At 36.7% G+C, this 25887-nt stretch overlaps 1 protein-coding gene across 11 annotated transcripts in view; it reads right to left on the bottom strand.

The window, feature by feature from the left end:
• DMXL1 (Dmx like 1) overlaps positions 1 to 25887 on the bottom strand; it is a 196632-nt gene continuing 170745 nt past the window's right edge. For 8 of the 11 annotated variants that reach the window (XM_054555852.2, XM_054555854.2, XM_054555853.2 and 5 more), the window contains 5 exons: positions 22716 to 22808; positions 21014 to 21105; positions 19623 to 19675; positions 15517 to 15734; positions 10984 to 13111 (listed from right to left, as the gene is read on the bottom strand). In XM_054555852.2, the coding sequence (XP_054411827.1) occupies positions 12887 to 13111; positions 15517 to 15734; positions 19623 to 19675; positions 21014 to 21105; positions 22716 to 22808 (681 nt within the window). In that variant the 3' untranslated portion in view covers positions 10984 to 12886. Of the gene's footprint in view, positions 136 to 10983; positions 13112 to 13471; positions 13974 to 15516; positions 15735 to 19622; positions 19676 to 21013; positions 21106 to 22715; positions 22809 to 25887 lie in introns of those variants that run through there. The other 3 variants (XM_063724231.1, XM_054555856.2, XM_054555857.2) reach the window with 3 other exon arrangements.

The raw sequence follows: 25887 nt of genomic DNA, 5'->3' as shown, positions 1-25887 counted from the left end.
TATATATATATATATATATTTTTTTTTTTAGACGTAGTCTCGCTCTGTCACCCAGGCTGGACTGCGGTGGCGCGATCTCATCTCACTGCAGCCTCTGCCTCCTGGGTTCCAGTTCCAGCCACGATGCCCAGCCATCTTTTGAAAAAGTTAAAACAGAAGAAAAGTTTTAAAAATATATGCTCACTTATTTAGTATATTTGGGACTCTTAATTTTTAATGTAGATCCAAGTTTCCATCAAGTATTCCTTTTAGCCTTTTAGCCTGAAGAAATTCCTTTTTTAATTTTCTTTTTTAAAAAAATTTGACTCCTTAAAAAAAGGAACTCTTGGCCAGGCACAGTGGCTTACGCCTGGAATCCTAGCACTTTGGGAAGCTGAGGCGGGCAAATCACAAGGTCAGGAGTTCGAGGCCAGCCTGGCCAATATGGTGAAACCCCGTCTGTACTAAAAATACAAAAATTAGCCGGGCGTGGTGACGCATGCCTGTAGTCCCCGCTACTCAGGATGCTGAGGCAGAAGAATCGCTTGAAGACGGGAAGCAGAGGTTGCAGTCAGTGAGCCAAGATCGTGCCACTGTACTCCAACCTGGGTGACAGAACGAGGCTCTATCTCAAAAAAAAAAAAAAAAAAAAAGGAACTCTTTTTTTTTTTTTTTTTTTTTTGGTTTTAACATTTCCTTTTTAACTTTTAGGTTCAGGGGTACCTGTGCAGGTTTGTTAAATAGGCAGACTTGTGTCACAGGAGTTTGTTGTACAGATTATTTCATCACTCAGGTACTAAGTCTAGGACCCAATAGTTATTTTTTCTGCTCCTCTCCTTTTTTCCACCCTCCACCCTCAAGTAGGCCCCAGTGTCTGTTGTTCCCCTCGTTCGTGTCCACGTGTTCTCATCATTTAGCTCCCACTTATAGGTGACAGCATGCAGTATTTGGTTTTCTGTTCCTGCATTAGTTTGCTAAGAATAATTGCCTTCTCCTCCATTCATGTTCCCACAAAAGACACAATCTCATTCTTTTTTATGACTGCATGATATTCCATGGCATATGTATACCACATTTTCTTTATCCATTCTGTCATTGATGGGCATTTAGGTTGGTTCCATGTCTTTGCTATCGTGAATAATGCTGCTGTGTGAATAATTCACATGCTGTGAATACATGTGCATGTGTCTTTATGGTAGAATGATTTATATTTCTCTGGGTATATACCCAGTAATAGGACTGCTTGGTCAAATGATAGTTCATTTTTAGCTCACTGAGGAATTGCCATACTGCTTTCCACAATGGTTGAACTAATTTACACTTCCACCAACAGTGTATAAGTGTTCCCTTTTCTCTGCAACATTGCCAGCATGTTGTTTTTTGATTTTATTAAAAAGTCAAAAAATGATAATAGTATCCCATTGTGGTTTTGATTTGCATTTCTCAAATGATCAGTGGTATTGAGCTTTTCTCATATGCTTGTTGGCTTCATGTATGTCTTCTTTTGCAAAGTGTCTGTTCATATGCTTTGCTCACTTTTTAATGGGGTTGTTTGTCTTTCTCTTGTAAATCTGTTGAAGTTCCTTATAGATCCTGGATATTAGATCTTTGTCAGATGCATAGTTTGCAAATATTTTCTCCCATTCTATAGGTTGTCTCTTTGCTCTGTAGAGAGTTTCTTTTGCTGTGCAGAAGCTCTTAAGTTTAATTAGATCACTGTTGTTAATATTTGCTTTTGTTCCAGTTGCTTCTTGGCGTCCTTGTCATAAAATCTTTGCCCATTCCTATATCCAGGATGGTATTGCCTAGGTTGTCTTCCAGGGTTTTTATAGTTTTGATTTTTATATGTAAGTCTTTAATCCATCTTGAGTTAATTTTTGTATATGGTGTAAGGAAGGGGTCCAGCTTCAATCTTCTGCATATAGCTAGCCAGTTATCCCAGCACCATTTATTGATGGGAAGTCCTTTCCCCTGTTCTGGTTACTGTAGCCCTGTGGTATAGTTTGAAGTCAGGTAATGTGATGCCTCCAGTTTTCTTCTTTTTGATTAGGATTTCCATGGCTATTTGGGCTCTTTTTTGATTCTACATGAATTTTAAAATAGTTTTTTTCTAGTTTTGTGAAGAATGTCATTGGTAGTTTGACAGGAATAGCACTGAATCTTTAAAAAACATCCTTTTATACTTCTTGTAGTTCAGATGCATTGGCAACAAATTACAAATTCACTAGTTTCTTTTGTCTAAAAGGGCTTTGTTTTGCCCTCATGTTTGAAGGATATTTTTGCTGGATATAGATTTTTTGTTTGTCTTTGTTGTTTCCTCAGCACTTTAAAGGTATTGTTCCATTGTCTTCTGACTTGCATAATTTCTGAGAAAAGCCTGGTTTATATTGTTTTTCTTTGCCTAATATATTGCTTTCTCTGGCTACATTTATCATTTCCTCATTATCACTGATTTTCAGCAATGCCATTATGAGGTATCATGGCAGTATGTATGTGTGTTAATCCAGTTATGGAGGCCAGGCACAGTGGCTCACACCTGTAATCTCAGCACTTTGGGAGGCTGAGGTGGGCAGATTGCTTGAGCTCAAGAGTTCGAGATCAACCTGGGCAACTGGAGAGACCCCATTTCTACTAAAAATACAAAAAAAAAAAAAATAGCCAGGCGTGGTGGTGTATGCCTGTAGTGCCAGCTACTCAGGAGGCTGAGGTGGGAGGATCACTTGAGCCTGGGAGATGGAGGTTGCAGTGAGATGACATCATGCCACTGCACTGCAACCTAGGCAATAGAGCCAGACCTTGTCTCAACTATGGGTTTTTGAGTTTCCTGTATCTTCAGGTTTATAGTTTTCATCAAGTTTGGAAAATTTTAAAGCTATTTTTTAAAGTATTTTTTCTTCCTCTTATTTTCATTCTCCTGGGACTCTAAGTAGATGTATCATGCCACTTGGTATTATAGCATCATTAATTGATCAGTGTTCCTTGCTCTCTTGTATTTTTTCTAATTTTTTTTTTACTATGTTTGCTTTCTCTTTAATAGCTTCACTTGCCATGTCTTTAAATTCTCTGATCTTTTCTTCAAAAGTGTTTTAGAATTAAGCCCATCCAGTGAATTATTTCAGATATTGTATTTTTCATCTCTAAAAGTTCAATATAGTTCTTTCTACCATCCGCTTTTATTACATTAATGTTTTTCCTCCGATCTTGTGCATACTTACAATAGCTGTTTTACAGCCCTTTTCTATTAATTCCATTATGTGTCATTTCTGAGTCTTTTTTCTTTTATGCTTTTATTGTTTTTAATTGACACAATTATACATACTGATTTTTCCCCTCATATCTTATGTCATTTTTTTTATTTCCTTAAGTTGGACTTCACATTTCTCTGGTGACTCCTTGATTAGCTTAATAATTGACCTTCTGAATTCTTTTTCTGGCAATTCAGGGATTTTGTCTTGGTTTGGATCCATTTCTGGTGAGCTAGTGTGATTTTTGGGGGGTGTTAAGGAACCTTAATTTGTCATATTACAATTGTTTTTCTGTTTCCTTCTCATTTGGGTAGGCTATGTCAGAGGGAAAATCTGGGGTTCAAGGCTGCCATTCAGGTTCTTTTGTCCCATGAGGTGCTCCCTTGATGTAGTACTCTCCCCCTTTTCCTGGGGATGTGGCTTCCTGAGAGCCAAATTGTAGTGATTGTTATTTCTCTTCTGTATCTAGCCACTCAGCAGGGCTGCCAGGCTCTGGGCTGCTACTCGGGGGTGTCAGCGCAGAGGCCTGTGATGTGAATCATCTTCAGGTCTCTCAGCCATGGATACCAGTACCTGCTTTTGTGGAGGTGGCGGATGAGTGAAATGGACTCTGAGTGTCTTTAGTTGTAGTTGTTTAATGCACTAGTTTTGTGCTGGTTGACCGCTTACCAGGAGGTGGTGCTATCAAGAGAGCATCAGCTGTGGTAGTATAGAGGAGGATCAGCCAGTGGGCAGGGCCCTGGAACTCCCAAGAGAATATGACCTTTGTCTTTAGCTACCAGGTTGGGTAGGGAAGGACCATCAGGTAGGGGCAGGGTTAGGCATGTCTGAGTTCAGACTCTCCTTGGGCAGGGCTTGGTGCGGTGGCTGTTGGGGATGGGGGTGTGGCTCCCAGGTCAATGGAGTTAGGTTCCCAGGAGGATTACGGCTGTCGCTGCTGTGTCATGCAGGTTGTCAGGGAAGTGCGGGAAAGCTGGCAGTTACAGGCCTCACCCGGTTCCCATGTAATTGAAAAGGCTGATCTCACTCTCACCGTGCCCCCCAACCAACAGCACCTAGCTGGTTTCCAGGCGGTGGGCAAGCAGGGCTGAGAACTTGCCCCAGGCTACCAGCCTCCTGGGTGAGGAAGCAAGCAGGGCTTTCACTCCTCCCCGCCTATCGGTCTGCACACTGGATTCACACCATCCCCAGAGTTCTGGCCAGCAGACTTTGTGTTCAGTTGGAATTGTTACAAAGTTCAGCTGGAGGTTTCCTTCTCCCTGTGGTCTTTTCCCTGTTCCTCTGGCAGACCTTCCCAAGGATACCTGTGAGACAAGTCAGAAATGGCTTTCGTGGGGACCCAGAGAGCCCACAGGGCTTTTCCCACTGCTTCCTCTACCCATGTAATTTGCCTGGCTTTCTAAATTGTCTTAGCTCCTGGTAAGGTCAAATCCTTCTCCTATGATCTGAACCTTCGGGTTCCCCAGTGAGGGTGTGTGTTCAGGGGCAGATGATCCCTCTTTCCCACTTTCACAGTTTGGGCACTCACAGTATTTGGGCTATCTCCTGGGTCCTGCAGGAACAATCCACTTCCTTCAAAGGGTCTGTGGATTCACTCATCTTTCCTGGTATATTCCTGCAGTAGTTCTTGGAGCAAGAGTTCACAATGTGTCTCCACCCACTGCTCTGTATGAGTCGGAGCTGTGATTTAGTCCTGCCTCCTATCCGTTTTTTTTTTTTTTTTTTTTTTTTTTGGTGTCCAAGGTATTGAGGGGAGTTGCTACAATCCTCATTCCTACCTCCTTATTGAAAAGAGAAGTTCCTCCTGGTTTTCAGCTAATCCTAGTTGGGGAATGGGGTGGTAGAGGCCCAATGTTTTCTTCTGTTTTCTAGGTGGCCATCTGTTTCTGTTCCCATCCAGATTTATGTTACTCCTCTGAGACACTTTGGCACTCTCCCTCTGTTTTATTTTTGTTTGTTGTTTTTAAAATGTTGTGTTTTGTTTTGAGACAGGGTCTCACTGTTGTCCAGGCTGGAGGGCAGTGATGCAATCATAGCTCACTGTGATACACCTCAAACTCCAGGGCAATACTCCTATCTCAGCCTCCCTAGTAGCTAGGACTACAGGAATGCACCACTCACGTCTGGCTAATTTTTAAATAATTTTTTGTAGAGATGGAGTCTTGCTATGTTGCCTAGGCTGGTCTCAAACTTCTGGCTTCAAGGGATCCTTTCACTTCATCTTCCCAAAGTAGTGGGATTACAGACATGAGCCACTATGCCCAGACTAAAATGTAGTTTTCATTGTTTTGGTTGTCCTTGTGAGAGAGACAAGTGCCAGAACTTCTAGTCTGCCATGTTTTCTGTTTCTTTTTTTTTTTTGAGACGGAGTCTTGCTCTGTCTCCCAGGCTGGAGTGCAGTGGCGTGACCTCTGCTCACTGCAAACTCCGCCTCCTGGGTTCCTGCCATTCTCCTGCCTCAGCCTCCCGAGTAGCTGGGACTACAGGCGCCCACCACCGTGCCTGACTAATTTTTTTGTATTTTTTAGTACAGATGGGGTTTCACCATGTTAGCCAGAATGGTCTCGATCTCCTGACCTCGTGATCCACCCGCCTTGGCCTCCCAAAGTGCTGGGATTACAGGCGTGAGCCACCATGCCTGGCCCATGTTTTCTGTTTCTACTGACTGATATTTCTCTCGTATGAGTCACATTTTTCAGCTTCTGTTCCTGTCCAGTAATTTTTGATGGGGTGCTGACATTGTCCCAAGCAATTTCAAAGAACAGCAGGGAAAATTCCATTCAGCTTCAAGGCCTGAGAATAACCCTGTGATTCAAAGCTCTGCTCTCTGGGATTGCAACTCCTGGCTCTGCACCCAGAGTTCTGCCTTCCCGTAAACATTGCATATTTGTCTGTGTTCTTTATCTATTATTTTCTCTACAACAATTTTTTACTTCATTTTTTGGCTCATTTAATTTCTGTCCTCTCTGTTACGTGTGTGCTTTCAGTCATATCTCTTCTCCCTTGGGCCATCTCTAATTTAGCCTTGATTTATGAGATAATTTTGCTGTTTTCATTCCTGAGTAAATGCAGGTCCTGTAAATGCAGCCTGGGCAAGAGACCCTGTCGATCAATTAATAAGTTAGAATGTTTTGAATTACTGCTTTCCTCTGTTTCATGAAATTATTGACGGTGGTTTATATTTTTATTTTTGAGACTGTCTCACTCTGTCACCCAGGCTGGAGTGCAGTGGCACAATCATGGCTCACTGCAGCCTTGGTCTCCCCAGGCTCAGGTAATCCTCTCATCTCAGCCTCCTGAGTAGCTGGGACTACAGGCACTTAACACCATGCATGACTAATTTTTCTATTTTTTTTTTTTTCTTTTGTAGAAGGGGTTTCACCATGTTTCCCAGGCTGGTCTTGAACTCCTGGACTCAAGCAATCCTCCCACTTTGACCTCTCCAAGTGCTGGGGTTACAGACATGAGCCACCCCTCCTCCCCCGCTTTTTTTGAGACATGGTCTCACTTTGGACCCAGGCTGAAGTAGTGGTGTGATCACTACTCACTGCAGCCTCAACCTCCCCAGCTCAGACAATCCTCCTGCCTCAAGTAGCTGGGATCACAAGAACGTGCTACCATGCCTGGCTAATTTTTAAATTATTTGTAGAGATGGGGGTCTTCCTGTGTTGCCCAGGCTGGTCTTGAACTCTTAGGCTCAAGCAATCCTCTTGCCTGGGCCTCCCAGTGCTGGGATTACAGGAACTGGCCACTGCACGTGGCCTAGAGCGTTTTTGTATGTTCAAAGAAACGTTTTGAGAGTAAATTTGTGTGGACTTTTTTTTCACATGTGGTGTAAACTATTCACGTTACAATAGTAAACAATCTTATGGACAAGTGTAGGAAAGAATGTGGGGGGCTGTTTTGTTCATTCAGGAGCGCAGTGCTTTATTTGTAAAATGAATCACGATTTCCTTTAAAAAAATCACACACCTTTATGGAGGATATTTTTGGATTCTTTGATATCTTGTTAAATGACACCTTCATTTACTTCCTTTTTTCCCTTCACCAATAAGCCTCCAAAGGACATCAGTTCCTCTGAAGATGGCCTATTTCCGAACTAATTTCCCAAAATATTCACATCTAATCACATACAATTTCCAACTCTATTTTTCAGTAGCCAGTTATTTGTTCTATTTCACCATTCAGAATGAGACCCTCTCCTTCTAAACTCCAGTTCATATTGTGTCAGTACCAGTAGAATCCTTCTGCACTCTTCTATGTACCCCTTTTCCAATCATTTTCTGCTACAGTGTGGGGTCTGGGAGACTCAGATGTTTATTGCCTAAATTATATGTAATTTAAAGGTTGCTGTCTTCTCTGCCATCTAATATGCTTAGGTATGGTATCTGAGTGATTTGTTCTTTTTCTTCTTTAAAGGGATTTGTGAAACAGTTGAAATTTAGGTGACTGTCATTACTGTATAAGAATCTTGGGCTTCTGACTATGAGGTACAGGGCCATGGTGAATGCTTATATAACTTATTAGGGGGATGTGTTGGGGTGAAGTCTAGCCCTCGCTTCATTTGCTAAGCTGTTTCTTGTGGAACTGCATTATCAGAAGAAGTGCCTCATTTGTGGGGCTACATCCATCTACACATGAAATTTTCTCTAATGTAAACTCCAGATGGGGCATTCCTCCCTGTCATAAAGCTTCTCATTAGGAAAAAGCCCTATGAGATCTTAAAATACATTGCAAGTATTGTAGCTTGCTTACTTATCTTCATGTCTGAATGGCTATAGTAATCTGATGCATTTTCTGCAAAACACAGAATGAAACACCCAAATACAGACAACCAGATCCTATTTTAAGGAATTATCTTTGCTTGTGTTCAGAATAAACTGAAAAAAAAAAAAAAAAAAAAAGGTATGGCTTCAGAAAATAAATATGCTGCAATTTCAGAAATGATGCTAAGAGTAGATTCCAAAGGATTTTTAAAACTTATTTAACATATGTCCAGGGATACACCATACTGGCTGAGTTCTGTTACACAGGTCATACCTGTACATTGAATAGAAAATTGATTGTCCATGAATAAAGCATTTTTTCCACTGTGGAGTGAAATGTGTTGTCACACCAATTGTTTCTATTACTCAACTGTATGTGCAGTGGAAGAACTTAAAAGTGTTTTTGTTCCAAGGACCCCTGTGAAACAATGTGACACTCTCAGTGTTAGTTCCTTGAGTAATGGACCATATATATGCAATGACAGCCAAGCAGAAAGAAAAAAACATCTTGGAAAGCTCAAAAACAGATTCAGCTTTGAAAATAACTGTACTAAAATCTACACACATTTCTAGAATACTAACAGGCACATTCCAATAATCTATGACCAGCTTTTTCCAGGTACTCCAACGCAGCAATCCCCAACCTTTTTGGCACCAGGGACTGGTTTCATGGGAAGACAATTATTCCATGGAGCCAGATGGTTTCAGGTGATTCAAGCGCATTACACTTATTGTGCAGTTTATTATTACATTGTAATATATGATGAAATAATTATACAACTCACCATGACATAAAATCAGTGGGAGCTTGTTTTCCTACAACTAGATGGTCCCATCTGGGGGTGATGGGAGACAGTGACAGATAATCAGGCATCACTCTCATAATGAGTGCACAATCTAGATCCCTTGCATGCGCAGTTCACAATAGGGTTCCTGCTCCTATGAGAATCGAATGCCTCCACTGATCTGACAGGAGGCGGAGCTCAGGTGGTAATGCAAGCAATGGGGAGCAGCTGTAAATACACATGAAGCTTTGCCCAACACTCACCTCCTGCTGTGCAGCCCAGTACCAGTTGTGGCCCATGGGTTGGGGACTCCTGCTCCAAAGGGTAACATTTTAACATTCAGCTTAAATAAATTTCACCAAAAATATCTCAACGATTCAAAGAGGAGTGTTCCTGACACCAGATCACTTTATTCAACAGAGCAGCTCCCGAAGTCATGAAGTACTACTTGGTTTAAAAATAAAGCTATTTTTTCCCATGTACTCACATTCAACAAAACTATCTCTGGTATTACTTTACTGAGTGAGGTTTAAAGGAGTTTGGAAAAATATTACACCCTTCTTCCTTTTCCCAATGCTAAAAGTTTTGTGTATTTTTTCCACACGCATTTCTTTGTTCATATATATTTTAAAAAATCTAAACAATACAGGATATTGTATTTTTTGCTCTGTAATTTTTTTTCCTCATCAACCTCTTCTCAGGCCAACAGATACATATCTAACATTCTTTTTAGTGGTGAGAGAATATTCTATAATATTACATATATGTACCACAATTTATTCAAGCATTTACTTGATAATTAACATTTAGATTTCCAGTTTTTTATTTTTTATTTTTGAGACAGACTTTTGCTCTGTCACCCAGGCTGGAGTGCAGTGGCGTGATCTCGGCTCACTGCAACCTCCACCTCCTGGGTTCAAGCGGTTCTCCTGCCTCAGCCTCCTGAGTAGCTGGGACTACAGGCACACAACCCCATACTCCACTAATTTTTGTATTTTTAGTAGAGATGGGTTTCACCATGTTGGCCAGGCTGGCCACAAACTCCTGACCTCAAGTGATCTGTGCTTGCTTCAGCCTCCTAAAGTGCTGAGATTACAGGTGTAAGCTACCACGCCCGGCCTCTAGAATTTGTTTCAATAAACATCTGTGTGCTTACATTTTTGTGCATGGAAGCTTTTATTTTTATAATTTCTCAGAAGGTTGTTCACTGAAAGTTACGTGTATTCGATTTTAATTCACACCCAGATAACTTTGCCAGCAATGTTTCTGCCAATTTCCTTGCATCTTCACCAAAATGGATATTGTCACTATTTAACCTTAAACCAATCTGATAAAAACTAGTATTACAGTAATACTTTTTAAAAAACATTCCATTAACCCTTATAATGAAGATGAACATACTTTGTATTTGTTGACTTTTTCAATGTCCTGTTCTGTGAATTGCTTATTCACAGTGTGACCACTTCTCCAATAACTTAAACTTCTCTTTGTATACAGGGACACTGACACGTTTCCTATTAGTATACAAATATTTTTTCTAGTCTACTTGTTGTTTTAACTTTGACTCTGGTCCCTGCCATATGACATTTAAATTTTTTATTAAGTAAAATATGTCTGTGTTTCCAATCTTGTTAAAAAGATCACTTCCACCCTAAGGTTGTATAGACTTTTCTTTGAATGTGTCTTTGTATTGTGTTTCCATTGTTGAGACCAATGTGAGAAATTTCTGCAATTTTTAAAAAAAATTTTTTTTTTTTCAAAGAAGGGAGGGCAAGGGCAAAGAGCAAGAAAGGAGGATGGAGATGACTGGTCCATGGTTTTAGTTAAGAAAAATCCTAGATATCAGAAAATAAGATTTGTTAATGTTGTGAATCCTTATACGATCACAAAGCCACATTCTTAGGAAACACACAATTAAAAAATGTATTTTGATGTATCCACTCCATTAATGTGGATAATGAAATTTTACATATATGTATATCATTTTATACTTAAAACATTTCAACAATTTTTATTCCCACCTTCCTTGAATGCTGCTTACCTATCAACTTAAAAAGACTGTAGAAAAGAACAGGGTATTTGGGAAAGTTATTCCATCCTCCTTACATTAACTAAATACAAATATAGAAATTCTTGATTTTAAAATGTCACATATTTTAAGTCAGCTAAATTGGCAAAGATATTAAAACAATAGTACACCCCTTAAAAAAGTTTCTGCATGATTGTTTATTTAAAATATTATGACTCTGGATGTAAATACATAGGGCTTACATAATGTATGATTATCCATATAAATGCTCAATTAAAATATTTAGTTTATCCTTAACACCTTTTGTTCTAATAAGCATAATAGTAAATATTTTATCTCATTGGAAGTGTTTAAAGCTGTTTGAATCTTGATTTGTGAAGAAATTACTGAAAAATAACTTAAGGTTAACTACATCAAACAATACTATTGTTTGCAATGCTGTCAGATTTCTCCATGGCAAAACAGTCACATATTGTTATTGCACAATTTATAGGTACAGGTTATCATGTGCATATAAACTCTCTACATAATGACAGTGTTTTCACTGCAACTTGCTCAACACACTTAAAATTGTTGAAATACAATTTACAAAATCTTTAACAACATACTTTTAAGATAAAAGTATCCTGAGGATATTACAAAATTCATTTTACCAGCCCTTCATTTCCTTGCTTTGACTCTTTAATTTCCAAGATAATCGTTGCCCATATTTTATTACATAAAATGCTATTATTATATATCTCCTATTAAACAAAATATATTTAAGTTAAATAGTATATAATTGTCCCATAAACACTTAGTCCCATCTGCCTGTAGTCTCATTGGTTAAAATCAAGTATTTATCAAGTTTTCTATAATTCTGAATCAGAAAAGGTACAGCACAAAACAGACAGAAACAGGGTTAGCACATTTAAGTTAAAAGCATTGTGCATTTTAAATATTTTGGTCATATTTTATAATAAAATATTTTGGCAAAAATAAAATATAAGGTTTAGTTTATTTTCTATTAATGGTAGATCTGGAGAGTATTTTACATTTCTAAATAGTATCTACTTAATTTGACTGCTTTCACATTTGTTTCTGAAAACACTGCTATTAGCTTTTCAGAATTTTGAGATTAAAAGCACCTAAAAATAAGATAAAATAAAATTTAAGTAAAATATTTGTTTGATGCTCAAAAAGTTGACAAATTCACAAACTTACTTTAAGTGTCTTACATGATATATGCCACCACAGAAACTTTATTGCCTGCTAAGACTTATCTGACTAAATCTAATCTTTAAAATAATAATCCTGACAGTCTCCTTGAAACTTACTTGAAAATTAGGATGCGAATTCAAAAATTTTTTAAAAATGAAAAGCACAGTTGCAAAAAAAAGTTATTCTGGTGGCAATAGTTGTTATGGCACAAAAACACATGAAAAAACAGTTTTCACTAATATATACAACTAAGTTCAAATAAGATGTGTAAGATACACACACACACACACACACACGTATACATACATATAACTTGGGTTCCAGAGGGTAAACTACTGAAAACCTTACATAATGAGCCATCTGGCTCATTTATCACTGACGTCTCAATGACAATTTTAATGAAGATGTTCATTATTTTTTTCATTCTTACTCAAATATCTATCATTAATTAAGAGAAGAGTTTGAGATGTATAAGGCTAATAAAGGAAGTGAGAGTGTGATGAATTAAGTGATGAGTATTATGTACAATTGCCTTTACAAAAAAGGTATTTTTACTGTGGAAGAAATTCATGCAGAGATGCCTGTGGAAAAGTATCAATAAGAAAACAAAACACCTTTAACACTATGACATACTGATTATAATATACTATGATATGTATTATTACAGCATTACTTACACATTCTACTTTAGGCAATGTAATCTACTTCTGAATGACCTTGTTAATTTTTAAGGCATCAGTGCATCAAGGGCAAAGCTCCATAAAATAAATATAAAAACAAGAAAGCATTAGCTAATTTGTGGCATAGAGAATGATCACTGTATATTACATCTGTTGGCCACTTCCATGTAGGTAATAAATTGTACATCTTATTGTAAAAATGTTATAGCATAAATTTCACATCATTTTTCAACACTTCATTTAAAGGGCTAAACTGATCTGGCAGTATTCTCATTTTCATTGTTCCATCAGCTCCACAGGAGAAAATGTGATTTGCAGGCCCTGTCTCAATTTGCATCACTCCAGTTCCAATATTTCTAAAAATGGACTGCCGAGCATGTTCACTGACAAAAGTATGGAGCAGACCAAAGGTAGAGAGACTCCAAATCTGAAATATATTAAGAACAAATGGAAAATTAGGGTTGATGATGACCTTAAGAAATCAAATGAGGCCAGGTGCAGTGGCTTATGCCTGTAATCACAGCACTTTGGGAGATCAAGGCGGGCGGACCACCTAAGGTAAGGAGTTCAAGACCAGCCTGACCAACACGGAGAAGCCCCATCTCTACTAAAAATACAAAACTAGCCGGGCGAGGTGGCACATGTCTGTAATCCCAGCTACTCAGGAGGCTGAGGCAGGAGAATTGCTTCGAACCGTGAGGTGGAGTTTGTAGTGACCCAAGATCAGACCATTGCACTCGAGCCTGGGCAACAAGAGTGAAACTCCATCTCAAAAAAAAAAAGGAAAAGAAAAGAAACCAAATGAAAATTTTAGGCCTACATTCCTGTGCAGTAAGGAATTTCCAAAACAAAAATAGACAAAAATCTGTGTAGGCCTAGGATCATGACACCTTGATTCTGTATAGAGTGTTGTAATTTACCAATTGCTTTAACACAAAATACTTAAAAATCCATCCAGTAAGAGAGTAAGAGAAACAATGTAGGTAACAAAGAGGTTAAGTGTACAATGCTACAGAAACTTACAATACTATAGGGATTAAAATCAAGGTTTCCTATCTCTCAGCAGAGCTTTTGCTGTATAGTTGTACAGTAAGGTAATCTCTTCTTTATATTATTGAATGCTCACCAGGGATCAGAACAGCTAGAAAGAGGGAAGTACTTGACACCTAGAGGCCCTCTGACCAGGCAAAGCTATGTTTTAACTATAAGACAAAGTCAATTATTACAATTTCAGGATACTTACTTTACTAAGATTTTGTTATTTCCAGCCGTTATAGAAATAAATGTGCCTGTTTGTAAAGCAAATTATAAGCATCTTTACTTATGTGAAGAACTTAAATGCTTTCAGGACATGTATTTTAGGTTTAGCGAAACCAACTTATTTCCTGGTTTTATTGGAGATCATTTTTCTAAACGTTTATTTACTCTAAGAAATTCATTAATTCATACTACCCTGCATATGAATTTGTTAAATTAGGGCTTCCGAATACATTGTATATTTCCAAGACTTTTTTTTTTTTAACCTTGATTAAACAATAAACCACAGGATCAAAGTACAAACTAAAGAACCAATCTAGGCCAGGCGCGGTGGCTCACAACTGTAATCCCAGCACTTTGGGAGGCAGAGGCAGGCAGGCGGATCACAAGGTCAGGAGATGGAGACCATCCTGGCCAACATGGCGAAACCCAGTCTCTACTAAAATACCAAAAATTAGCATGGTGTAGTGGCGCACGCCTGTAGTCCCAGCTACTCCGGAAGCTGAGGCAAGGAAATCTCTTGAACCCGGGAGGTGGAGGTTGCAGTGAGCCGAGATCGTGCCACTGCACTCCAGCCTGGCGACAGAGTAAGACTCCGTCTCAAATAAAAAAGAACCAACCTAACTATGGCATATTCTAAACTAGAGAGTCAGTCCAAATAAGAAAGTAGTTTCAAACTGAAGGAAAATAATTCTGTTGGTATATATATATATTTGATTTTAAGAAAAAGGCTTTTAAAAATTCCATAATTCTAGTCTTTTCCTGGTTGAGAATTATGAAAACAATTTGCTGGTTTTAAAAAACCCATCTGATTCTACTAAATAAGTGCTTAAATTAATAAATTCGATGAAACTAAACCCCCCTAGTCTAGGGTTGCTGACCATTAAAATAACACAGAGATTAGTCTAAACTGATTTACCAATTACCAAACAGGGCCAAAAGACCCTGCATTAAAATTACTAGGTGTGTTATTAAAATGCAGATCCCTGAGTCTTGGACTTACTTATCAACTGAGTATTTCTGGGATGAGACCCAGCAATTTGCATATTTAATAAGCTGTTTAACATTTTTAACAAGCTGCTTAACATTTGAAACAACCTGTCTTAAGTTTTCAACACAATGGACTCTGAAAAGAACTGCTAAAGGCAAGGTTTATCCAGAATTCTTGAATTAGGACTGAGTGACTAGATAATAATATATATGAAAAAATGGCGAGCAATGTGGGATAAAAGAAAATATCAATACATTTCTCAGCCCCTGGAAATTAAATTCAGTAAATTATGTAACTCTGAACATGGAGTCAGGACAAATTCTAATATCTGAATTATGTTTATATCCATGGAAAATTTGATGTTTTAGTATGAATTAAACATATTTTCAAACAACTGAAAAACAAAATTTTCAAGTTAAATATTCCATTCATTGAAAGATTAAATAGCAATTAGCATTGCTGACTACAAAGGAATTAATATAACTATTATTTAAATAGACTGATGTCATCGCTACGATTAAAGAGCTAAGGTTTCTGAAGATTTCTTTTCATTTTGTAGATGTTGTGGCATCAACTATATTTACCTTTATATTGCCTTCGGCAGATCCTGTAACAAAGTACTCTTCAGTTGGATCAACAGCAATGGCTTTAACAGGAGAATCATGGCTCTGGAAAAGCTGCCTCTGTTGTCGTTGACAAAGGTCAAATACATATGTAAAACCTTTTCTGCCACCTGATATTAGTAGCTGATGTTTTGGAGCATATGCTAAAACTGTGGCTCCACTGTCATGGCAGGTAAATGCTGAAATTAAAAAAAAACAAAAAACACTTAACAATAAAAGAAACAGACTTCTGGCTTTTGGCTAAGGTGAAATAATAGACCAGATTTGCAATCTTGCCTGAAACAATTAAAAAATCAAATGAAATATAAAAACCAACGATTTGAGACACTGGATATAAGGTAATGAAGAATGATCTCTGAGAGATGGGAAACAAACTGGCTGAGTCATAAAACTGCCCTAGCTTACTACTTAGAGTTTTCTGACCATGGCACCAGGAGAGGAAACCTGGTTGAAATGGTTCCATACCAGCCTCGGTGGAGTACTCAGAAGCATTTGAATCCGTAGCGGAGGAAAATCAGCCCTAGACCAAATGCTGCTTTGGTCCTGTTTAACCAAGGTCCCCCAGATTCAACTGTTTCCAAGTAAGTTAGACTTGTCCCTGAGCAAAGCTCAAGAACATTTACAGAATACAAAAATAATAGGCAGTTAATGAAGTAAAATTCACAATGCTTGCCATCTAATAATAAATTAACAGGAATGTGATAAAGCAGAAAATATAACCCATAAGGAGAAGAAAAATCCATCAACTGAAACTAACCCAGAAATGACAGAGATGACAGATTTATTAGGTAAGGAAATTAAAAGTCCATTATAATTGTAAGTTAAGTAGAGGCATGAAAGGCCGAAATCAAAATTTAACAGGTTAAAAACAGCGAGGCTCAAGATAAAAAAGGAACTGGATGGGATTAACAGCAGATTAAGCCTTGTAAAATAAAAGATTCATGAATTTGAAGACACAGCAGTATCAGAAATATAAAAATACCCTATTATTTTTCTTTAAAAAAGAGTCCAGCCGAACAAATTTTAGGGAAAAAAATCTGCATATAGCTCAAAGAGAATATTGCATAATGAACAGTGAGGATTCTGGAGTTAGATTGCCTGGGTTTCAATCCTGGTTTCTGTGTGAGATTAAATGTGTACTTCTGCTGAATTACTTACCTAAGTCTCAGTTTCATCATTTGTAAAAGAGATTATCACCTGCCTAATAGGGTTGCCTGAGGATTTAATTATGCAGATCATGTATAGTCCATGGCATAAACTAAACACTTAGTTATTATTGTAAGACTTGAAATAAAATTAATTATAGAGAAGGAACTTTGACCAGCACTTTAAGATATCACTTCCCAGAGGAAAATGCACACTTTTTAAGTAATACCTTGATGAGCACTGACAAATGAATACATCTGTGTAACCATCATTAAGATTAAGGTACAGAATATTTTCATCATCCCAGAAGGTTCCTTCATGCCCCTTCATGGTCGATTCTCCTCCCCAACAAAAGCAATCACTATTCTGACTTCTATCCAATTAGTTCATTCCAGAAGTTTTATTATTTTGCATATAACATGCAGGTTTATGGTCCATTTTGAGTTAATTTTTATGAAAGGTGAGGTCTGTATCTGGGTTCAATTTTTTATATGTTGACATTAAATTGTTCTGGCATTATTTGTTGAAAAGACTATCGTTTCTCCACTGAATTGCCTCTGTGACATTAAAGATAAGTCTACTATATATGTGAGTCTATTAGTGGGCTCTCCATTCTGTTCTATGATCTATATGTATATTCTTAAGCTAATACCACAATGTCTTGATTACTGTAGCTTTTAAGTGTTGAAATCAGATAGTATAATGTGAGTCCCACAAGTGTGTTTTTCTCTAGTATTTGGTTGGCTATTCCTTTGCTTTCCCATATAAACTTCAGAATCAGTTTGTTGATATCTACAAAGTAGCATGCTGGAATTTTGATTAGGATTGTGTTGAATCTATAAAATCAAGACGAACTGACATCTTAAGAATATTGAGTCTTCTAATCTGTGAATGTGGAGTATCACTCATTTATTTAGATCTTCTTTGATTTAAATCATTTTTATGGTTTTCTGCATACAAACCCTGTACATATTTTGTTAGATTTATGCCTCAGTATTTCATTATTTTGGGTGCTATTGTAAATGGTAATATTCTTTAAATTTCAAATTGCAATTGTTCATTGTTGATGCATCAAAAAGCAACTGAATTTAGTACAGCTGACCCTTCAACAACACTGGTTTGAAATGTGTGGGTCCACTTAGATGTGGTTTATTCAATAGATATATTGGAACATTTTTTAAAGATTTGAGATAATTTGAAAAACCTTGCAGACAACCCACATAGCCAAGAAATACCCAAAAAATTAAGAAAAAGTATGCCATGAATGCATAAAATATATGTAGATACTAGTCTATTTTATCATTTACTATCATAAAATATACACAAATTATAAAAAGTTAAATTTATTGAAACGTACGCACACAAATAGCTTGTAAGTGGTGCCACTGACAGTCGAGAAATGTAAACAAAAATAGTATGAAATCATAAGTGCATAAAATTAATTATAGCACATACTGTACTACTGTTATAATTTAGTAGCCACCTCCTGTTGCTATTGCAGTTAGCTCAAGTGTTGCGAGTATATACTTAAAATGTTGTGTGATGCTAATCATGTCCATGTGAGCAGGTCCTCTCTCCAGTAAACTGTATATTGCAGTGAAAAGTGATCTCCTGTGGTACTTGTGAATTTTTCATTGTATTTAGTGCAACAGTGTAAACCTTGAATAACACCATGGGAACCATACAACATGCCACTAGTAATGCTGGAAGTGCTCCCAAAAAGCAGAGAAAGGTCAAGACATCACAAGAAAAAAGTTGAATTGCTTGATATGCCCCACAAATTGAGGTCTGCAGCTGTAGTTGCTTGCCATTTCAGACAGATAATTCATCTTTCTTGTTTTTTTTTTTTTTTTTTTTTTTTGGAGACGGAGTCTTGCTCTGTCGCCCAGGCTGGAGTGCAGTGGTTCGATCTCAGCTCACTGCAAGCTCCGCCTCCCGGGTTCACACCATTCTCCTGCCTCAGCTTCCCAAGTAGCTGGGACTACAGGCACCCACCACAACGCCTGGCTAATTTTTTTTTTGGTATTTTAAGTAGAGATGGGGTTTCACCGTGTTAGCCAGGATGGTCTCGATCTCCTGACCTCGTGATCCACCCGCCTCGGCCTCCCAAAGTGCTGGGATTACAGGCGTGAGCCACTGCGCCCGGCCTCAGACAGAAAATTCATCTTGTAAACAGATGACATAAACTTTACAGTATCAATAAATACAGTACACTACTGTATGGACTCATGATTTTCATAACATTTTCTTTTTTCTAGCTTCCTACATAACACATATACAAAATATGTGTTAATTGACTATATTATTAATAAGGTATCCAGTAAACACTAGGCTATTAGTAGTTAAATTCTGGGGGGAATAAAAAATTATAATATAATTTTCATCTGTGCAGGAGTCAGCATCCCAATCCTTATGTTGTTCAAGGATCAACTGTATATCGACCTTGTATCCGGGGACCTTGCTATACTTGTGAATTTCTTTTGTAGATTCTTTGGGATATTTTACAGAAAATTATGTTTTCTGTGAATAAAGACAGTTTTATTTCTTCCCTTCCATTTATATACATTTTATTTCCTATTATTGTGTTACTGCATTAGCTAGGACTTCCAGTGCAATGTTGAATCGGAGTGGTGAAAGGGGACATAATATTGAGTTTACATCATGTTTACAGTGATAACCTGTGGCTATCAGATTCAAAGTAAAGACAAATGATTTTTATATTATCGATGTCTCACTGCCCCCCATCAAGGTATAGTGAAAAGTTAATTATGTATATTGCATCTTTTTGCTTTCAAATCCTGCCATCATGGGCAAAAGAAATCTCACGGGTTAATAAATATATGTGTCATTAGTAACAAATCCATTTATAAATAAATGAATTTCCTGACTTTCAAAATTTATAAAATGCTTTGAAAACTTACCATGGACTAAACTATTGGCAGGTGCTACAAGAGTATCCCACAAACATACGTTTCTGGAAAAAAAAAAAGATTACTTCTGAGTGACACAAAAAGCTAACAACAGAATAAAAAATATGTCATATATAACTGTGTGACCTTTAAACCTTGCTGTCACAGAAGGTTCTTAAAATTATAAAAGCAACAAATACAAGTAACCAACAAATTTATATGAAATTAATTTTTATATAAAAAAAGAGTGCAGTGGTGGAATCTTGGCTCACTGCAGCCTCGACCTTCCGGGCTCAAGCAATCTTCCCACCTCAATGTTCTGAGTAGCTGGGACTACAGACGTGTGCCACCATGTCTGGCTAATTTTTTAAATTTTTTGTAGAGATGGGGTCTCCCTATGTTGCCCAGCCTGGTCTCAAACTCCCGGGCTGAAATGATCCTCCTGCCTCAGCCTGCCAAGGCACTGGGATTACAGGTATGAGCCACCATGCTCTGGCCACAATTTTTTTTTTTTTTTTTTTTTTTTTTTGAGACGGAGTTTTGCACTCTTGTTGCCTAGGCTGGAGTGCAATGGTGTGATCTTGGCTCACTGCAACCTCTGCCTCCCGGGTTCAAGCGATTCTCCTGCCTCAGCCCCCAGAGTAGCTGGGATTACAGGCACCTGCCACCAAGCCTGGTTAATTTTTTGTATTTTTAGTAGAGATAGGGTTTCACCATGTTGGCCAGGCTGGACTCAAACTCCTGGCCTCAAGTGATCCGCCCACCTCGGCCTCCCAAAGTGCTGGGATTACAAGCATGAGCCACTGTGCCCGACCCACAGTTTTTACAGAAAATTTAAAGCTACTATTATAGCTTAAAAATTTGAATAACTTTAGATTAACATGCATTTACAAATAATAATATATGAAGGCTGAATACGGAAACTTCTTTTTGTATTCACTGAATCTCTAACAGTTGGACTGACATACATTAATAGGAGAGATGCTGAATTTTCTTAAGCAACAAAGAAAACTTGTTTCTACTGTGTGGGGGGACCAACATACATAAGAAATATCTACGGAAGACGAGCTTAAGAATCTATAGTCTTACAATCCTGTTTCTAGTGCAAAGTGTGGCCTTACCGATAAATATAAAAGCTAAGCAAACTTAGTGGATCTCAGAACTCAGTTATATGACAGAAATCAAAAGAGGCAGACAGACATTGGGGCAGGAGATGACACTTTCTTACAACCACAGCTTTTGGGGGTGGGGCTGGAATAACATGGCCAATAAATAATAGTTTTTAGAATAAAAATACTGTATCTAAAGCCATAAGTACACTTTAGTCAAACACAAGGACAGAAACAATAAAAAAAAGTTCAGCTATACTTTCTCATACTTCAATTTTAGCTATCATCTCTTACCTATTGTCAGTTGAAAGACCAGCTGTAGCTATCAGAGAGGAGGAACTAACGAAGACAAAATCATTGGCTGTTTTGTTATGACACTGCCAAGTCTGGAATGGTTACAAATAATACGTGTTACTGCTCTCACTAAAAATGTCATAACCAGGTAAATGTATTCTTCAAAAGTGATCATGTAGTTTCTGGCTTTTTTAAAACCTCTGTATCATTTTTTTCCTTTGAACTTTAGAAAAATTGTAAAAGTAATACAGAGAACTTTCATATACCTTTTACCCAGATACAGCAACTTTTTAACATTTTGGCACATTTGTTTTGCCTCTACTTCTCTTTCATATTTGTAGACACCCACACATACACACACTTTTCCTGAACAATTTAAGTAGGCTGCATATATCATGACCCATTATGAATCTCTTTGCTTTTGTTCAACCAAAAGTTCAAAGGAAAACATAAAGAGGTTAAACTTAAAGATTTTCCCCTAGCATAATGAAAATTTCTGTTTCAGAAGACAGAAACTAGAATTTTAGATGATACCAGACTTTTGTTAAATAATTGACATATATTTTTCAAAAATATTTAAGCTTTTAAAAATTCAAGTACATGAAAAAAATTACTAATAGTTTTAAAAATTAGAAAACATATAGCATTTTTCAATATTCTACCAAACAGTACACTTAATTATGAGGTTTCTTCATTTATAAAAGCTTCAAAATTATGTTTTAGATATTTCTCTTTAATAAAAAATGATTTTTTTTAAGTATCCCAAAATCACCACACCAAAGATTATTCCTTTGAGCCACCTCCCCATTTCCCCTGGAACACTACTGGAGCTGGGCTAGATGATGTATCCTTGAAACAGACAAAATCCTCTTAATCTCCAAAAGCCAGTTATTCACAATTTAAACCAATTCATTTTTTTAAAAGTTAAAAAAAAAAACAGTCCCTTAGATAACAAACTTATACATCTAAATCTTTAGGCTTAATAAAAATATGAGAAACAGCTAATATTCTTTCAAGGTACCCTAATCAATCCTCCCATGCTTGCTTGCTTTTACTTAGATCAGTACTGTATTCTAGCAATTAACCTTGGGCAAATTACCAGAATCTTAACCTATATTCTTCATTTGATCCCAGCCAAAAAGCCAAGAAGTGACTAATCTATATTCTTAACTTTTTTTCTGATAGGAATTGCTTAGTCCTATAAAGAGTTTCACTGAAGAATATGAAATATAAATTCAGTATTCTATGAAGCCACAGAAAGTTCATAAAAGCCTGCATAATCCTGAATTAAAAGAGATGAACAAGAAAATAACAGTACCAGCTATAGGATGTCCCTTTCACTTTGTTTGTTCATAAGAGATAATTGCAGAAAAATAACCTGGTAATCATTCTATTTAGGCATAATATAATAACCAGCTTAGTGAGGTTAGAAAAGGGCTCTAGTAATCCATAGGATGTATAGGTATCTGGGGGTATCATGTTGCTTCTATACATGTCGACTTTCCAAATTATCAGAGACTAAGGAATTTTATGCTTCACAGAGTAATTTTCATATAACACAAGGACAGAATCTTACAGTAAAGTGACTGAGAACACAGGACTACATTTTATTTATTCTATATTTCTTGTCTCAAATACATATTCTTGGTTTATTTAAAATGAAAATTCAAATTTTATTTAAAGGTAGAAATTCTTGGCTTACCAGGTATGGCTTAGGCATGCTTCCAGTAACTGGACAACATTTCCAGTTTGTTTGATACAAACTTAAATATCCATCAGCATCAACTATTCCAAACTTAGAGAAAGAAAATATTTAAAAGTATTTAATATAAATATAAAAGCATATATTTATCCTTACCCTCAGTGTGACACCCATATTTTGACTCATAAACATTTGATTGTATGTCATTTGATTTTTCACTTCACCTATACATAGATCTATTTCAGAAAAACATTCAGCTACTACTTTAAAAATCCCAGAGTGAACATTAAGAGAACAAACATCAGACACCCATTTTATTACAGTGGGCTCTAGCATAGTCTATGTATTCTCTGTAAGTATTACAAAAACAGGATACTGGATTAACAGATTATGCTATATGACAGAACTTTATCATATATAAGAAAGAAAACTGTTCATCTCCAAAAAGACAAAATAAGGATTTTCAGAAACAAACAATAAGGAAAACACATGAACAAGAGTACAAAGTACAATGATATAAGGATTATCAAAGTAAAATAATTCCGCTGTGGGAGCTCAGGGCAAGTCTGACTGGTAAGATGTCAAAATAATCCACTAAGGGACGTATGTGATACAGATCTTGAAGGATGAGTAAGACAGCTACAATTTTTTCCTTTGATTATAAAAATAATGCAGCTTATTATAAAGTATATAAAATAAAACAAATGTCTGCTTTGGACTCCTACCCTCCTCTGCCTCTAGATCTAACATCTATTAAAAATTTGATGTGTTTCCCTTCAGATTTGTTTCTATGAGTATTCAAAAATTCACAATATAGCATTTAAAAAATTGGGATAATAATAATACCATTACACAATTACATTTTTGATTATAGCTATCTTTCCCTGGTAATTACACATAAATTTAGCTCATTCTTGTGCTGTGTGTAGTATTACACTGTACAGTGGTATTATAATTTAAAACTTTCCCCATATCGTTTTCAATTTTCTGTAATACAAAAAGGGCTGGTTTGAACATTCCTATATATACATATACCTTTGCATAATTATGTAGGATAGACATCTAGAAATGGGAAAGTTTTGTTAAAGAGCATCACTTAAAATTAATAGACTATGCCACAATTAAATCCTATGTGGTAATATAAATGGATACAGTCATTTTTCTTACACTTTAGTTAACATGGGGTATTTTTAAAATCTAAAATACTTGTTAATTTTATGCAGACAAGAATAAGTCTCAATTTATTTGCATTTCTTCAATTATTAGTGAGGGTAGAAGGCTACTGGCCAGGCATAGTTTCTTGGTAAACTGACTGTTAATATCTTTTATCTATTTCTCTACTATTTGTCTTTGAAAAAATTTGACTGATATGAGTAATATTATGAATATTAACCTATTGTTTTTATATTTGTTAATAATATTTTCCCAGGTATATTCCTTTTTCTAGTTTATCTTACGTTTTCTGCAGTAGATCTAGGTATGTTCTTCAGAAAGGGTATACACATGGAATGCGTTAAGTCTCTGTATACCTAAAAATACGTTTATTTTGCTAGCAAATTTGAATGATAGTTTGGATGCACATCAACTCAGTTCCCATTCCTTGTCCATCAGAATTCTGTGGATATTGTTCTCCTACCTATTTGTGATAGGCCAACGACATTTAGTGGCAGGGTGGGATGTGGGTTGTAAGTAACCTTTTTCATTCTCACTCCTTTTTAGAACCTTATAAGATTTCCTCTTTAACTCTAAAAACCAAAAGTTACACAAACAGGATGTGTGCAGGTACGTGTTGTTTCTCAATACTTGGTAGGCCCTTTCTCTTACAATATTCTATTCTTTGCTTTGGGGAAGTATCTATTATTCCTTTGAATATTGTTTTTCCTCCATTTTTTTTCTTCTGAAATATTTCCTAAATTGTCATCATTATGGGATAATTTCTTAATTTGTGCTTCCCAGCAACAAACCTGATTTTCAACTATTTCCATTCTGCTGTTCAGCTTTTCTAATAAGTAGTTCCCCCACTGACCACATTTTTGGGAATCGTATTTTTAATTTCCAATAACTCTTTTCTGTTTTCCTACTGTCCTTGTTTAATGCTAGTGTGTTCTTGTTTTATAAATGTAATATATTCTTGAATCTCTGAGGAATTAGTCCTCATAGGTTATTTATTATTTATTCTGCTTAATACCCCTTTCCAGACACTTAGCTTTTCTGAAATACTCACTGGTTTTTGGCAGTGTATTTCTATTCATAATTGAATATCAAATTCATCAGAATTACTGTGATACAGTGTGGGTCATCTCTTCCATTTACCTTAAGAGGCTTCCCTACTAGAAGAGATAGCATGCTTAGGGGCTGTGCTGTTAGACTTCATCAAGGCTAAGATGAATGAATAGTAAGTTGACTGCCTGTCAAAGATACTTGGGCAGGCAAAGACAAGCGGTTTTTTGTGCCTTAAAATAGCCTATGCAGAAGGCTGTAGTGAGTGTTAAAGCCGAAAAATAAAGTCACATTATAGAAGGTCTTAAATACTTGTTAAAGAAGTTGACATGAGGAGCCTTGAGGGTTCTTGAAAAAAATTATAATGTGATCTCACCTATATTGTAATCATGTAGCTATGTTTTTTGTTATATAATACTGTTGGCAAGATGCATTAGAGAGATAAGGGTTCAGGTGTAGAGATTAGTTAGGAGCAATATAAAACTGACAACCAAAGTTGAAATGCATGACCACAAAAAGCACATTGATAGAGAATACAACTGAAAGTACAGTAGAATTATACAGGCATCTGTACTAAGTTCCCTTAATTTCCCACTAAGGAGCTAAGAATGTTGCTAATTAGTATTAAGAAACAAGCTCTCAAAATTTTGTTTCACAACTACATAAAATTATATTGACTTTTGTGAAATGAAAATAGAGCCATGTGACAAACATGGCAGACAAAAAAGGTTGCAGCACACAATGATAAAAGGAATGTGTGAAGAGAATTTAATGTGTGAGGGAGGCTGAGGGGAAAGAAAAGGCAAGGTGGAACCATCAGTTGAAGTCTGTGAGAGTAATTTTTGGTGCAGCATGGCTCTGAAGACAAAAAGAAGATTGATTTACTCTTTAATTACTTTGTAAAGGGCTAATAAGATATTAGGAGCAAAAAGAGGCAGTTTGGGCTGGCTGC

This window comes from Pongo abelii, chromosome 4 (assembly GCF_028885655.2).
Source record: "Pongo abelii isolate AG06213 chromosome 4, NHGRI_mPonAbe1-v2.0_pri, whole genome shotgun sequence".
In the NCBI taxonomy this organism is placed as follows: Eukaryota; Metazoa; Chordata; class Mammalia; order Primates; family Hominidae; genus Pongo; species Pongo abelii.
This window is presented reverse-complemented; position numbering and strand designations above follow the sequence as displayed.